Genomic DNA, 16,479 nt, shown 5'->3' on the forward strand with positions numbered 1-16,479 from the left:
AGCCTGACTGCAAGATCATGACCCGAGCTGAAATAGGACACTTAACCAGCTGAGCCACCCAGGTACCCCTTTTCCTTCTGTCTTAAACTTAGAAAAGTTTGTTTCATTCAGTTCTTTATTAAAGGAGCTACAAGATTTTCCTTATGAAAGAAAAAAAGTATTTCCTACTCCTTGGCTCTGTTAGACGAATTATTTTTATCTTAGAGTAAAAAGGGGTGGGGGGAATTGGCGGCATATTACTTTTCTTTTCCCTTTCTGGTGAGCGACCATGTTTCTGCTAGTTAGTAGAATGTCATTGGCCCTGTTGGTTTCTGAGGAAAAACGTTTCTCTATCAGACAGGAGCCGTTGTTTAAAAGTACTCATTTCAGGGGCACCTGGGTGGCTCAGTCGATTAAGTGTCTGACTCTTGATTTCAGCTCAGGTCATGATCTCAACGATTCGTGAAATTGAGCCCCAGCATAGGCTCTGTGCTGACAGTGCGGAGCCTGCTTGGGATTCTCTCTCCCTCTGTCTGCCCCTCTCTCTCTCTTTCAAAATAAATAAATATATATTTAAAAAAAAATACTCTTGGGGCGCCTGGGTGGCGCAGTCGGTTAAGCGTCCGACTTCAGCCAGGTCACGATCTCGCGGTCCGTGAGTTCGAGCCCCGCGTCGGGCTCTGGGCTGATGGCTCAGAGCCTGGAGCCTGTTTCCGATTCTGTGTCTCCCTCTCTCTCTGCCCCTCCCCCGTTCATGCTCTGTCTCTCTCTGTCCCAAAAATAAATAAACGTTGAAAAAAAAAATTAAAAAAAAAATACTCTTGTTTCTTTCTTCTGTCCCCGAGAACAGAAGAAAGTTCTGCCATCCCCTTGTTCTGCCATCCCCATTTTCCCACAGGTAGAGATGGCCAATTACAGCCTCACTTCATTGGTTCAAAACAAAACAATGGTTATCTAGAAACTTTAGGAAAAAGAGTTAGCATGTATATGACTTTTTGCCTAAAGATTAAAGAATACCGAAGTGTTTTTATGTTTACCCCAACTGAGCCATATTTGTTTTAACCTTGTGCCTTTGCCTATAAATTTAATATCCTTTAATGTCCATTTAAGAAAGAAATGCTCATTTTCCTCCTGTGGATTTATGGTGATAACCATGCCTTTTTAACATTAACCTGTGCTTCATAGCTTAGATATAATTATATATTACGTTACCGTTGTAACTACCATTCTAGACTAGTGGCATTTCAAAGGTTCGGTGAAAGCCATGGGTTTAAAACAAAGAAGAAAAGTATGATCAACAAAGGCTACTGTTTAAAGATTGAAAAAAAAAATTTAACGTTTATTCATTTTTGAGAGACAGAGAGAGACAGAGCATGAGTGGGGGAGGAGCAGAGAGAGAGGGAGACACAGAATCCGAAGCAGGCTGTAGGCTCCGAGCTGTCAGCGCAGAGCCCATGTGGGGCTCAAACTCACGGACTGCGAGACCATGACCTGAGCTGAAGTTGGATGTCCAACCGACTGAGCCCCCAGGCGCCCCTAAAGATATTTTCTAATAAATAATTTTGTCAGTCTTTTAGCAGTGTAAGTTTTTTTTTTAATGATAGTGATACTGTTTACGTTCTGTTGATACAAATAGCAGTAGGAGTTAAAAACATGCTCTTGTTCAAGAATCTTACGCAAGGGATGTACAGTATGTATAAGATTTATAAAGGTGTAATATCCATTAAATAGTAACACTGTTCATAGGACTTTTTCTCTGTCAACTGCTGGACAAACAGGTGGTCTTGTTAATAATATTTGTGATCTAGAAGCCAGCTGCTATTTATATTAACACAATTATTAGTAACAGTGGCATTTCTAAAAGTAGTAGGTACTGTAACAATGGAGTCTAATATCCTGAATATCATCTATCACCAGCAGACATGGATCTCTGCTCTCAGTAACCTCGTAAGTGAAAGAATGTGTGAATGGACTCTTGAACATGAATTTTAAGACTGTCTTTTAGGTTAGTGGAGGAACAGGTGTGTGAGAACGACACGGGATTAGTCAGGAGACCTGTGTTCCTGTGTTCGTCCAGCCACACTGCAGCTGAGAGTGCTCAGGGCACCGAACTGAGCTCTGTGTGGACTGGCCTTGCTTCTCCTGTCTACTCAGGAGCCTCGTAGAGTTGTTGAGAATCATATGATATAAGGGCCTCATAAATTGCCCTGCCGTCTGTGGATGGTGGGGTTTTTCTAAGACAGGTGGAGGAATAGGAGGTGCCAGCGTGATTGTTCTTTAGCCTTCCCAGCGGGGGCCACCGTGGTTCCATTTCCTTGTTGGCTTTGAGTCTGTGGAAGGAGGCAGGAATTCTGTTCTGTAGCTCGGTATCTTTGCATTTGTTCTCGTGGCAGAAATCAATCTTGGGGCTGTCAATATGCACAGAAATGATCTATTTCTTCACAGTCTGACTCATTTTCTCTGTCAGGCCTGTTCTTGGGCTCTGTTCAGGAACAAATCCTGCTTGTTGATGAGCTGTCTCCTTGTCTGTTTACAAAAAGTCCTCGTGTTCCGTTTAGCTTGTAACAGACTCAGGCAGCATTCGAAGCCTGTCTTTCCCTTGATTTAGGTCTCTTTCCTCCCCCATCTAGGATCTGCATCTCCAATGGATACTGAGGGGTTTGGTGAGCTCCTTCAGCAAGCTGAACAGCTTGCTGCGGAGACTGAGGGCATCTCAGAGCTTCCCCATGTGGAACGGAACCTCCAGGAGATCCAGCAGGCGGGCGAGCGCCTGCGTTCCCGCACCCTCACACGCACGTCCCAGGAGACAGCAGATGTCAAGGCGTGAGTACTGGTGGGGAGGCAGCACAGCTCCTGGGTGGCTCAGGGGCAGGATCCGATTCTTTCCTTCCTTGAATTAGGATGCAGTCTGTAAATGACAGACACAAGCCAGATTCTCGGGAATTCAAGAGGTTTTGTAAACAAGTCAGCAGCCTTGCTCTGTCTCCCTGCCCCAGGTTTTCCAGCCTGTCTGCCTGACCAAGCCATGGTCCCGTATCACAGGCAGAGATGATTAGGATGGGAAAAGGTGAAGAGTTTTATCACACAGAAGCCCGTTTCAGTAGTTCCTGATTGGGTTTGCTGACCACGGGGTCGTATTTATGACCGGCTCCCGTAGTTAGTAAATGCCGTTACACAGATAAGTGTTCCCTTCAAAGCCAGGGAGCACTCCGAGATGAGCAGACTTTTTGAGAGCACTCAGAAGAAATTGATGGGCTGTCAGTGACAAAAAGCCATTCGAGTGAGGGGTGATTCTTTCTGGTCATTGTTGGCAACCCCAACAGCTGCTTCTGCAAGGCCTTGCACGTGCAGTGCCTGCCAGTTGCCCATAGAACAGGAAAGTAGGCGGGCCCAAGAGAGTGCAGCTGAAGAAAAGTGCTGACTGGCTGTCCAGCCAGTGGCTCCTGCTGCCACACGGCATCCGCCAGGCTGTTGATTGCACAGTCGGGGGTTGGGGCACCACCAGCCAGTCCTGGGCCACTTCAGGCGCTACGGCCATGAATTACATGTGGTTCTTGCCCTCAAGGAGCTTGTAATTTGGGGAGACAGGAAGAACAAAACAAAACAAAACTTTGCTGCTTTCCATAAGAACTGTGGTTTCCTGATTACTTGTGTCAGAAATTTTACTTAATCCTCTCAACGAATATTAGGGCTCTTGTCCCCTCATTACAGTTGAGCAGCTAGGGCTCAGAGAGGGCAGGTAACTGTCAGTTCACAGACCTGGTGAGTGTTGAGCCAGGATTCAAATCCAGTAAGGCTGACTCCAGAGCCTTGATGGAAGGGCCATGGGGGGATGGAGGGGTGCTATTACTTGTGACCTTGGTGGGTCTGGAAAATCACTGAGATTCTGTGTGGGCGATGTGGGAAATCGTTAATCGTCTGTTCGGTCTTCATTGTTTGAACTTGAGAAAGACCCAAGGACTGATGTTTCCATGAGGATGTTATTTTGGGTTTGTAACAAATGTCACAGGAGTGAGTATAAGTGCTACATTCTTCTCCCAACTAATCTTGAAAGCTGAGTGCTTCGGCTGCTCCGCTGAGTTAGTAAGGACTTTGTGGAGATTCTGTAGGTCTCCCAGAATTTTTATTTAAAATGCTGGTTAGTTTTGATTCCATTGGTTTTGGTAAAGGCAAGTCAGAAGAACTCTGGCAGGAATATTTTACCATCCAGCCAGGTGCTCTTCTGCACTGTTTGCCAACACCCCCGCCAGCCTTTAGACAGATCTGCTTACTTGCCCTCCTTGCAGGCTCCTTACTGTTGCTGCTGATCGCCTGCCGTTACCCTCAGTCTTGAGCACGCAGGCTCTGTGCTTGTGTGCAGGGATGCTGCGGGAGCGAAAAGACCGTGATGCCAGCTGAGTTGCTATAGTTATAATTTAATTGCATCAGCTTCACAGCCTATTAAGAGCAAAAAGGGAAAATGTTTTCTTGGTAACAATTATCAGTCATGCTCTCTTTCTTGTAAATTTCCATTCTTCCTCATCTCTTTCTACCTTAAATTCATTATTTTAGGGAGGAGGAAGTTGGAACATTGAAAGAATGGGTATAGGGTGGGGCAGGTGCTTAAAAAGAAACCAAAGGGCTGATGACTGTATTTTTCCACCTTGATAGGCAGACATAAAGTGTGATGTGAATATTTTAGTACAGGGTGAAGGCAGAGAAGAGAACTGAGTAGGAAACATTTTCTTACATGAAATAAATTTTGAAAGAAAATGTGTCTTTAAGATTTTAGTTCAGATTAAATTGTAGATTTAAGATTGAATTGTTCTGTGCTGAATTCATTTGTTTAAATATACTTTGTTGGATTTTTCATTTCAGGGAACAGATTTGAAAGCTTTTTTGCATGTGTGTTTGATATTTTTAAATTGTTAAATTTCTTCACGCACAAAGAATATGCATAACACGCATAAAGGTGTAAATCAGGGGTTGTCAGCCTGTGATCCATGAGCCAGATCCAGCGCGCTGCCTGTTAAAGTCTTACTGGAACATGGCCACACTTATTTATGTATTGTCTGTGCTGCTTTTGTGCTACAGTAGCAGAGTTGAGTGGTTATGACAGAGACCGTATGGCCTGCAGAGCCTGAAATATTTACTGTCTGCCTTTTACAGGATAAGTTTGCTGACTCCTCGTGTAAATAATAATAAAATGAATTGCACGTTGCACGGTGAAGACATAGATATCGTCAGTATCTGTGAAGCCCTCCCTGGGTACCCATTTTCAATCTCATCCCCCCTCCTTTCCCATCAGAGATGCCTCACTGGATTTTTCCAGTCAGATTCAGAAGCCAAACAACTTAGAGTTGTACAAAGAGAAAGCCAGCAATCACTCTCTGTCCTTAACTTTATCCCCAGAGTAACCAGGGTTATTAATTTGCTTATTCTTTCACACTTCTCTCCATGTTCATGCAAAGCATAGATGCACATTTATGTGCCCACAGTTTCTCAGTAAATTATAAATTTACTTGAGGTAATACCACTAAGCAACCTTTTTGAGCACTTGCTCTTTGTCAGGCATTGTGCCAACCACTTTACATGCGTTATATAATTTCTTCTTAAAATAGCCCTGTGAAATAAGTGTTTATTATCTCTGTTTTATAATTGAGAAACGTCAGATAGCAAGGGCCAAGCCAGAATTCAAATGCAGCTTGGTCAGTACGAATCTCTCCCATTCCTGTGGCACTTTTCAGTTCCCAAAGAATTGTCATAGGCGTTCTCCTGGCTGATGGTCACGAGCCTGAGAGGTGAGAGAGGCAGAGATTTGTCTTGACATTTGACAGGAAGAAAATGAAGCTTGGAAAACTGATGTGTCTAAGATTTTCAGGCAGTAGTGACAGGTAAAACTTGAACCCAGGCCTCCTGACTTTGTTTCTATTCCCCGTGTGCTCCTAGAACACCTTTTGTCCTCCTCTTCTGGGACTAGAGTGTTTGACTCCAGCCTCTGTGGTTCTTTGCTCAGGAGAAGCTGCCTGGTTTGCGGAAATTGGGGCAGGTATAAGGCAGGGAGCCTTTGGATTTTCTAGCCTTACAAGCTAGAAGTTTCTGGTACAGCCTTTATTTGTAAAGCCGCTTGTTACCCTAGATGCCCTGCTCCTTTCCTCAGTTTTCAGTCATCTCCCTTTCCCCACAAGGCTTCTGCCTGTGACTGGACAGTTCCTGTGGGTGCTACCCCCTCAGATGGGACCTTTCTCTTTGGACTATTCTAATAGCTAGGTTTTCCATGTCAAGGCTGTCAACCCTTGTACACCTTAAAATTGCCTAGGCATTGGGCACATTCCCACATACCGCGGGTGGAGATATGGCACTTGTGGGACAGAATTTGGCAGTCCCTCTTCCAGCAGTCCCCCTTCCAGGGTCCATCCCAAAGATACACTGGCAAAACTATGAAAGACGTGTGCCCAGCAATATTCATTGTGGCATTATTTGTGATAGCAAAAATTGGAAATGACTGAAGCATCCGTCCATAGGGAACTGGTTGGATAGATGTGGTATGTCTTCGTAATGGAGTACTTTTCAGTAGTACAGAAGGATGAGAATGTACACTACTATGGAATGAGTCCAGGAGATATTGCCAAGTAAAATAGAAAATAAGGTGGAGAAATATGTACAGTACTCTTACTTATTTAAGAAAGCAGGTAAAGACACTCAGTGTTCATGAATTGGAAGACTTAATATTATTAAGATGTTAATACTTTCAAAATTGATCTGCAGATTCAGTGCAGTCCTTATCAGAATCCCAGCTGGCTTTTTTTGCAGAAATTGACAAGTTGATCCTATAATCCATGTGGAAATACAAGAGACCTAGAGTGGCCAGATTTTTAAAAGGCAGAAGAAAGTTGGAAGGCTTATAGTTTCAATTTTGTAACTTCAGACAAAACTACCGTAATCGACACCATGTGGTACTGGCATTAAGGACAGACAGTTGAATAGAATTATGAATCCAGAAATAAACCCATGTGTCTATGATCAGCTGATTTTCAACAAGAGTGCCAAGAGCATCTAGTGTTTTTTTCAACAAATAATGCTGGGACAACTGAGTATCTATATATAAAAGAATGAAGTTGGACACCTTAACTCTAAATGGAATACAGACCTAAATGTAAAGAGCTAAAGCTTTAAAACTCTTAGAGGGAAACATAGGTCTAAATCTTTCTGACCCTAGGTTAGGCAGAGCCTTGTTAGATAGGAAACCAAAAGCACAAGCGACCGATTAAAAAATAGGTAAATTGAACTTCATCAAAATTAAAAAATTTTGTACTTCAAAGGACACAAGAAAGAAAACCCACAGAATGGGAGAAAATATTTGCAAATTATTTATCTGACAAGGGACTTGTATCCAGAATATTGTTAAAAACTTACAACACAATAAAAACACAACCCAATTTAAAAATGAACAGAAGATCTGAATAGCTGTATCTCCAGAGACGATGTACAGTCAACAAGCAAATGAAGATATGTTCAACATCACCAGCCATCAGGGAAACGCGAATCAAAACCACAACATACTGGGGCGCCTGGGTGGCTCCGTTGGTTAAGCGTCTGACTTCAGCTCAGGTCATGTTCTTGCGGTTTGTGAGTTCAAGCCCCATGTTGGGCTCTGTGCTGACAGCTTGGAGCCTGGAGCCTGCTTTGAATTCTGTGTCTCCCTCTCTCTCTGCTCTTCCCCCACTCATGCTCTCTCTCCTTGAAAAATAAATAAACATTAAAAAAAAAAACCACAACATACCACTTCACACACACATTAGGATGGCTATCATTCAAAGACAGACCATAGTACCTGTTGAGCATGTGGAAAAAGTTGAAACTGCCCTATACTGTTGGTGGGATGATTAGTGGCCCAGTAGAGGTGGTGAGGTATTGACTCTGGACTCATTAGTTCACGTTTGAAATTTGCGCTCATGGTCTCTTGGAATTTGCTAACCTTGGGAGGGGCCGTCCTTCCAATGTCAGCAAGGCCCCAGTTGTGAGAGCATCAGATACAGAAAATAAAAAGGCATGATTAATACACAAAGTAAACAAACAAAAGGTTGCTTACTGGAAAGGGAGGGAATAAAGTAGAGAAAACAGGGACTTTTTTTTTTTTTTTAAATAAATTTGACTTGGGAATTGTGTAAATATTTTACATTATTATAAGACAAAATTAAATTTCAAAAAAGGAGTTCCTAAAAAAGGAAAGTAAATGCTTAACCCAGTTGGTGACATAACCACACATAAAGGAACAGTTCCAAGTGATATCATAATCTGTCTTCAGTCATCATGTCGGAGGTGTTGTTACTGCTGTTTTGGGACTGTTGTGTGTATAGTATAGGATAAAGCAAATAAGTAGTTAGGGTGGTGATGTTGAGAACTGGAACTTTTAGTGTGGGAGATGCAGATAGAAAATCTGTGAAGTTAACCCCAAACTTTGTGTTTTAAATTTTAAATTGGAAGCATCAGTATAAACTCATGATGTAATCTATCTTAAGAAAATTGAAACAGAAGTAAAAACTTCATGTCTAGCTCTGCTTATGGAAAAGGCCTAGAAAGAGTGTAGCAGTGAGCAGGCCTAGTGCCTCTGAAATCTATTTTTTTTGTTTGTTTATTTATTTTGAGATAAACCAAGCGTGAGCAGGGGAGGGCCAGAGAGACAGGAGAGGGAGAATGCCAAGCAGGCTCCACACGGTCAGTGTGCAGAGCCCCACTTGGTGCTCAAACCCATGAAACTGTGAGATTATGATATGAGCTGAAATCAAGAGTCGGACAGATGCTTAACTGACTGAGCCACTCAGGTGCCCCTAAAATCCATTTTTTAATAAAAGCAGCTGGGGCTCTTTGGAGAGTTAGCTGACTCCAGGTCTGGGGCAGGTCTGTGTAAGATGAACATGAGACACCTCGTCATATCAAACAGAGGGAAGTTATGAAGGTCTACTTGAGTCGTGTCAGAAGAACTCAGAAACCATCTTCAGAAGGTCTCTACTGGCTGAAGAGACAATTTGAGCATCATAAGGGTAGAACTACAATGGATTGAAACACATCAATAAGTGTTTAATATATTCCAGTTCATATATCTATGAATATCTATGAGTTCATAATGACATTAAAATGAAACTCATCAGTCACTTTGAGGGTGCTGGAGAACGATCTCCTAATTCAGAGTAACCATAGTGGATGAAGAGAGTTTCTCTGAAAGGAAATATTCTAGCTGATAAAAATAGAATACCACCATTTTGCAACCCCTTGGGAATTAATGACTCTCAGCAGTGATCACCAGTATCTGCCTACATTCCAAAAGAAATAACCAGACATTGCAGACTTCTTGATCAAAATCTCAAGTAATCTAAGCAAAAAATAATGCCACCCAAATCCAATCAGACCTTTAGAGCTTATTTTCAATTTAAAGGAAACACAGAGGCTGGAGGAACATGTTAAATGGCATGTGGGGTTGCAGTCAGTAAAACCTGTTACGGGAGAAACTACGCCCTAGCTACTTTTAGTGTAGTCCCATAGGTAAACAGGATTGCGAGCTTTTTAGAAATGGAGAATCTCACGCCCCATCCCGGACCTACCGAATCAGAGTCTACATTTTAATATGCTTTGCAGGTGATTCACATGTACAGTTCAAGTCTGAGTTGTACTGCTCTACAGGACAAATAATCCAGAGTCTCCAATAAAGAAATTGTAAGAAAAAAAATGAGATGGGGGAGCAACCTGTAGATTAAAAAGGATTTAGGAAGCATATCGTCATTCACAAGCAGAGACCCTTATTTGTATCCCATTCCAAAAAAGCCACACATTTTTAAATTATGAAATAATTGGGGAGTATTTTAGATCTACTTCAGAATAATCTGGGTGGTGGAAAGAGGAAGGTAGGTAGGGATTCACATGAAACGGAGTAGGCTATGACATGTTAATTGTTGAAGCTGGATAATAGGTACAAGGAAGTTTACTATTTTAATTTTGTATTTAAAATTATTTTTCTATAAGTTAAAAAATTTTTTTAACATTTATTTATTTTTGAGAGACAGAAAGTGCGAGTAGTGGAGGGGAAGAGAGAGAGGGAGACTCAGAATCTGAAGCAGGCTCCAGGCTCTGAGCTGTTAGCAGAACCTGATGCAGGGCTCGAACCCACGAACTGTGAGATCATGACCTGAGCCGAAGTTGGACACTTAACCAACTAAGCCACCCAGGTGCCCCGTGTTTTTCTATAAGGGTTTAAAAAGGAGGGCCCACTAAGATGACTATATTCAAAAAGGTAATAAATATTGGTGAGGTTGTACAAAAAATTGGAACCCTTGTACATCGCTGATGGGAATATGAAATGGTATAACTGCTTTGGAAAACCATCTGGCAGTTCTTCAGAAGGTTAAACAGAGAATTATTGTATGATCTAGCAATTCTACTTCAAGGTATATATATCCAAGAAAAATGAAAACATATATTCACACAGAAACTTGTACTTGAATGTTCATGGCAGCATTTTTCATGATAGCCTCAAAGTGAAAACAGCCCAAATGTCTTATCAACTGATGAATGGATACATACATAAATGTAAAATGTGATGTATCCATATAATGGAATACTGTTCAATTATAAGAAGAAATAAAGTGCTGATACAAGTTACAACATGGATGAATCTTGAAAAAGTGTTATGCTAAATGAAAGAAGCTAGTCGCAAAAGGGATGTATTGTATGATTTCATTTAGATGAAATGTCCAGAATAGGGCAGATCTGTAGAGACAGAAAATAGATGAACGGTTGCCAAGTGTTGTGGGGAGTTTGGGAAGGGACATGAGGAATGACTGCTGGTGGCTAGGGTTTTGGAGGGTGATGAAAATGTTCTAAAATTGTGGTGATGGTTGTACAACTCTATGAATACACTAAAACCAATTGAATTGTATGGTATGTGAATTATATCTGAGTAAAGCTATTATAAAAGGAAGGAGGGTGTTACCCTGATAGCCATGCTCCAGGCTTCACCCAGCACTACTCAGAATCATTGGGAGGAAAGTTGCCTGGGTGATTCTAATGTGTAGCCAGGGCTGGGAACTGCTGTATTAGAAAGTTAGCTATTACGGATTATTAGAAGAGAGCTAAGATTGCCTATCTGACATGGTAGCCTGGAGGAGAAACCTCAGAGATGGCATTCTAGTTAACCCCTCTAACATGGAAGAGACAAAAATCTACAGTGGGGAGCCCTCTGGGTGCACACCATCTATTTCTGTAGTACTTAGAAGAATAGAAATAAACACGGAGTCCTTTCTCTTCTCCAGTAAGTCTGTTAGTTCAGGACTGGAAATCTTAGGTGTCACCCCTATAAGTGTTAGGGTTATTTGTGCCGCCAAGGGGTCTAGCTTCTTCTCAGTTAGAAGGGACATGAACTTTGTCGGTGGGATTTTGGGTACTAAATCATCATCCAGGAGAAATGGTCTAAGCATCCAATTCTAAGTTTCTTTCTTCCAGAGAGTGTTCTAGATATTAGAAAGACTGTGATTTATAAAAAAAAACAAACAACAAACAACTCTTCCATTGTTACATTGCCCCAGGTGAGTAGAAGTGAAACCAGCCATATTTTTCCCATCTCTCTTCAAAAGCATTTATTAGGTGACAGGCTCCTGTATTATTGGACTGGGCAACAGAGAGGGAGCTTGAAGATGTGATAGATATGACGTTTGGCATTTATTTATTTAATACTTATTTTGAGAGAGAGTGTGTGCTCGCACCTGCACAGGAATAGGAAAGGAGCAAAGAGGGAATCCCAAGCAGGCTCCGTGCCGTCAGCACAGAGCCTGATGTGGGGCTCTGTCCCACGAAGCATGAGATCACGACCTGAGCCAAAATCAAGAGTCGATTGTTCAACCGACTGAGCCTCCCAGGTGTCCCTAGTGTTTGGCTTTTAAAGAGAAGCCATGGGGAACCAGCCTTGGATTTGGGTTTGACTGCACTTTGCAAATCATTGATGGCCCCAGACTTCGTTTTCTCGGCTGATGAATAAAGTTTCTACTGGGTTACTCCTGAAGCTTCTAAAATTTGTGGTTCACTATAATCTGTCTTTACAGACACTGTGAATACAGGATGGCGGTAAGAGTTTGTGCTCTGGAGCCTGATGACCTGGCTCTGCCGTTTCCTGGCTCTGTGACTTTGGATAAGTCAACCTCTTCGCACTTTAGTTCCCCCATCTGTATGTAAAATGGGGATTGAGAATAGCATTTACCTCATGATTTACTTTGCTGTAAAATGTTTGTAGTCTAGCCTATCATTTTATTGATATTCTATCATTTTATTTTGGCAAGTTCTTTAGTGTAATTCAGGCATGATCAGAACTATCGCTTATTACCAGATACAATACCGTGTCTGTTATTCCATGTGATAGATCTTTATGGAAAGGCATAAAAAAACCATATAAAAGTGTCTGGGCTGTACATAGGAGGTTTTGAATAAAAAAATTACTCTCTAATATTTTATAAAGCATATTAGATGTCCTAATCCTGCTTTTTTCTCCCTGCCCTGTATGCTCATGTAGGTCAGTTCTCCTCGGGTCTCGGGGACTTGACATATCCCACATCTCCCAGCGTTTGGAGAGTCTCAGTGCAGCCACCACCTTTGAGCCTCTTGAGCCTGTGAAGGATACAGACATTCAGGTAAGCGCTGCCAGGTGCCAGGTCTGGTGCGGGTGGAACCCTAGCATGCAAACCAGGCTGAAGGCCCTGGACCTTTGTTGTCCAGAGGATGTAGGAATTTTAGATTTCTTTGTTAATTCTCTTCCCTAGAGATTAAGAGAATGGGAGACTCTGCTTTGGAGATGTGGTGGGGAACATCGGTTACTTTCAGAGTGCTCTGAGAGGCTGAATTTAGGAAAGCAATTCTGACCTGTGCTTTTTAGATTATTGTAATTATGAGAACAGATTTTCCTTCCTTCCTTCCTTCGGCTTAATCCAAGGCACAGAGACATTAGTTATAAGTTTCTCTTGTTTTCTGTGCTGGATCTCAAATAATTTTACTCTTTGTCTTCCACATTTCTTTTCTACATCTTACTTGCATTGGTTGGCAAAGAGCTGGGGAAAACTTAGAGTACTGTTTACTGAAATGTACTCATCGATTTCTAGGAAGTATTTGGCTGCATTAGAGGCACCAGGAAATGGTCTAATAGAGCACTCCAGTCTCATTTAACCTAACATGCCACTGGCATAATTGATTGCTGTTTTAATCTAATCAGAAACTGGTATGTGCGTGTGTGTGCACGCACACACACAGATTGTTAAGGAAAACCTTGTGATTCATTTAGTTTTGAGGAATTGGGAGGCTGCATTCATGTTAGAGTGAAGGGACAGTGAACTGCCATTTTAATCATTGATTCACATTTGAAATGAAAGGATGCAGGTTCTACAAAGGCAAACCATTGTACAGATGGGTACTAATTGTGTTATTATTTGGGCTCAGTTTGAATTAATACTCTCTACCCACTATCCTTCCCAAGAACTATTTTTATCCATCTAATGGCCACCGTTCTACTGCATTTATTCCATCTCAGTAACTGAAAACCCTGTGTTTGTGTTGAGTTAAATAACTATAGATGTTATTTTTCCTGTTATTGATATGTTTCCATAGTCTTCAGTTTTTTTAAATCTTGTGTACTAAATCATATTTGCTTGTCACCTTATAGATGCCTGCTCATTTCCATGTAATCTTTTTAAATTTTTTAATGTTTTATTTATTTTTGAGAGAGAGAGGGAGAGAAAGTGTGTGCGCTTGAGAGTGGAGGGGGCGGGGGCGGCAGAGAGAGAGGGAGACACAATCTGAAACAGGCTCCAGGCTCCGAGCTGTCAGCACAGAGCCCTACGTGGGGCTCAAACTCACGAACTGGGAGATCATGACTGAGCTGAAGTTGGATATTTAACCAACTGAGCCACCCAGGCGCCCCTCCATGTAATCTTAAAATGGCATGTGTGTGTAACTGTTGTTTCTGTTTTATTTTTAGCTGTACCTTTTTGTCCCTTCTCTTTTACTGCTTGATGCTCTATAAACCGATACTTATAACAGGGATGAGGTGGGCAAAAGGGATAGAGCTCAAATTAATTTGAATAATCATATATTTTGAAGAGAATCCCTAATAGTGTGGAAGAAGTGGCACTCGCTATAAGGTTGTGTGTGTGTTTTTAATGTTTAAAATTCCAAAGAAGTTTTTTTTTTTTTTTTAAACCACCAGCTTTTAAATGTTCTTTAACATATCTGTAATACATATTTGGAGTACTCAGCACATTTAGTAATGCACTTCATGAATTCCCTCTGATGTGGTACTCCATTTTTTTGATTTGAGATATTAATGACAGGTTTATAAATGTATCGAGTCATGATGATCTTCTAACCTTCTGTTTAATGCATGAACACTCTGCTTCAACACCCCCATTAGATGGTTTCCCAGCAGTGGATGCTCGGTCACATCAAAGAGAGTTTCTTAATTTGGAATGAGCATGGCTAAGAGTTTTGGTCCTGCACCACTGGGAAATCTTTGAACTTTGAGAGGAAGCGTGCTTCCATTTCAGAATTTTACCTCAAGCCTTTTCTAGAATAGCTCCAAAAATGCAAAATGGTCAATCCAAGAGAACTTTTTTTTTTTTTTAATTTTTTTTTTTTTTTCAACGTTTATTTATTTTTGGGACAGAGAGAGACAGAGCATGAACGGGGGGAGGAGCAGAGAGAGAGGGAGACACAGAATCGGAAACAGTCTCCAGGCTCTGAGCCATCAGCCCAGAGCCTGACGCGGGGCTCGAACTCCCGGACCGCGAGATCGTGACCTGGCTGAAGTCGGACGCTTAACCGACTGCGCCACCCAGGCGCCCCAATCCAAGAGAACTTTTGATGAATTGGGAATTGATGATCTAGACCTAAAGATTTAAGACTTACTATTTTCAAAATATTCTGTTGATTTCATCTTCTTGCCAACAAAGGCAAAGGAGAACTCAATTTAAGTTTTAAAGGGCTGAGGCCTTGGCTTAATCTGAGATGGTTCTAGTATTGATAGAGGTTAGAAGTTTTGTATTGTGGGGCTCACCCCACCTGTACTTAAGCCTCCTGTGCATACAGTATCTTCTTGTTTAGTACAAGAAGTACACTTCTTGTTTAGTAGTTAGATGTAAGTGCCAAGTCAGCTTTCACCCTGAACATGGAGCATTCTTTCTTTTAATCCTTCTCATTGCATTGTTGGTGTTCCAAGAAGAGTCAACTTGGTCATTTTCAGTTTTTTGCTTTTACAAAAGCCAGATGTACTTTTTGACAGACTTTTTTTCTCATTTATTTTAACAGCTTTATTTATTTTATCTTTTTAAATGTTGATTTATATTCTAGAGAGAGAGAGTGTGCACGGGCATGAGGGAGGGGCAGAAGGAGAGAGGGAGAGGGAGAATCCAAAGCTGGGCTCTGAGCTGTCAGTGCAGAGCCCACCTTGGGGCTCAAACTCATGAAATGAGCTCATGACCTAGGCTGAGGTTGGACACTTAACCGGCTAAGCCACCCCGGCTCCCCTTAACATACTGAGATGCAGTCCACATACCATAAACCTAATGGACTTTTGTGTATAAATTTTTCCAACCAGTGCCGTTTTTGCGATGCGAATGCATCTTAATCCCACATGCCGAGTATCAGTCAGAGTGAATTTATTATGTCAGTTTATAAATTCGTAGAGGGAAATGCTGAAGGATCCTTTGATGGATGCTGTCCGAGACTTTGTACCACCCATTGTTTATATTACTTAGAAGCCTGAAAAGGCATTTCCCCATGTGTAGGTATACATATAGATACGTGTGTAGTCCTTTTCTGTTTGATGAACATTGATTCTGTTTCCTTCTGTTTCTCACGGAAAGCGTGAAATTAATAGAGGATTTTCACTGTTGCTGTTTGGTGGTTTGTCACGACTGATGATGTTGGCATGCACTGAAAATGCAATTTTAAAAGACTGTAGTGGCCAGCAAAAGTAACCTATTAAAAAAATTTACTTAAATCTATATGTATGGCTAACGCTAGGAGAATTTTTTAAAATATGTATTGGTTTTTCTTTTTTGGAAATGGTTATAAAGAAGCCTGCATATTTGTGTAATAGAGGTGAAGAGCAATGGCTGTTAACAGAGCAGGGCACCGCGATGAGCGTACTGCTCTGTCCTAAGTTACTTTGTGGTGCTTGCAAGCACAGGCCTTCTCACAGAGATCCACGTGCTCACTTCTGTCTTTGGAAGAAAAATATCAAGGGCAGGTTGCACATCTTTACTATGATCTGAATGGACCTAATGTACCACGGATGATGTGTATTATATAGTAATAAGGTGCGAATTTACACAGTTTGGTTATATTGTGGGCTTTTCACTAAATTACATGTATATTTCAAGAAGGCTGTGTGGAAATTGCCTGAGTTGGCCATAAAAATGGGAGCTGCAGTTTCTCTGCATTAGGCTCCATTACTTCCAAATGGCATGGGACCAAAATATAATAATGTTA

General features: G+C 41.5%; 1 protein-coding gene across 1 annotated transcript in view; it reads left to right on the top strand.

The window, feature by feature from the left end:
* The window catches only part of NUP93 (nucleoporin 93), a 104,004-nt gene that overhangs the window by 16,643 nt on the left and 70,882 nt on the right, over positions 1–16,479 (top strand). Inside the window, exons 2-3 of the mRNA XM_047078431.1 lie at positions 2,610–2,802; positions 12,515–12,632. Of these exons, the coding sequence (XP_046934387.1) occupies positions 2,624–2,802; positions 12,515–12,632 (297 nt within the window). The 5' untranslated portion in view covers positions 2,610–2,623. The remainder of the gene's footprint in view (positions 1–2,609; positions 2,803–12,514; positions 12,633–16,479) is intronic.

Source organism: Lynx rufus, unplaced genomic scaffold (assembly GCF_022079265.1).
Source record: "Lynx rufus isolate CCGP_SWC_20201006 ecotype Redwood Valley unplaced genomic scaffold, mLynRuf1.p SCAF_16, whole genome shotgun sequence".
NCBI classification, from domain to species: Eukaryota; Metazoa; Chordata; class Mammalia; order Carnivora; family Felidae; genus Lynx; species Lynx rufus.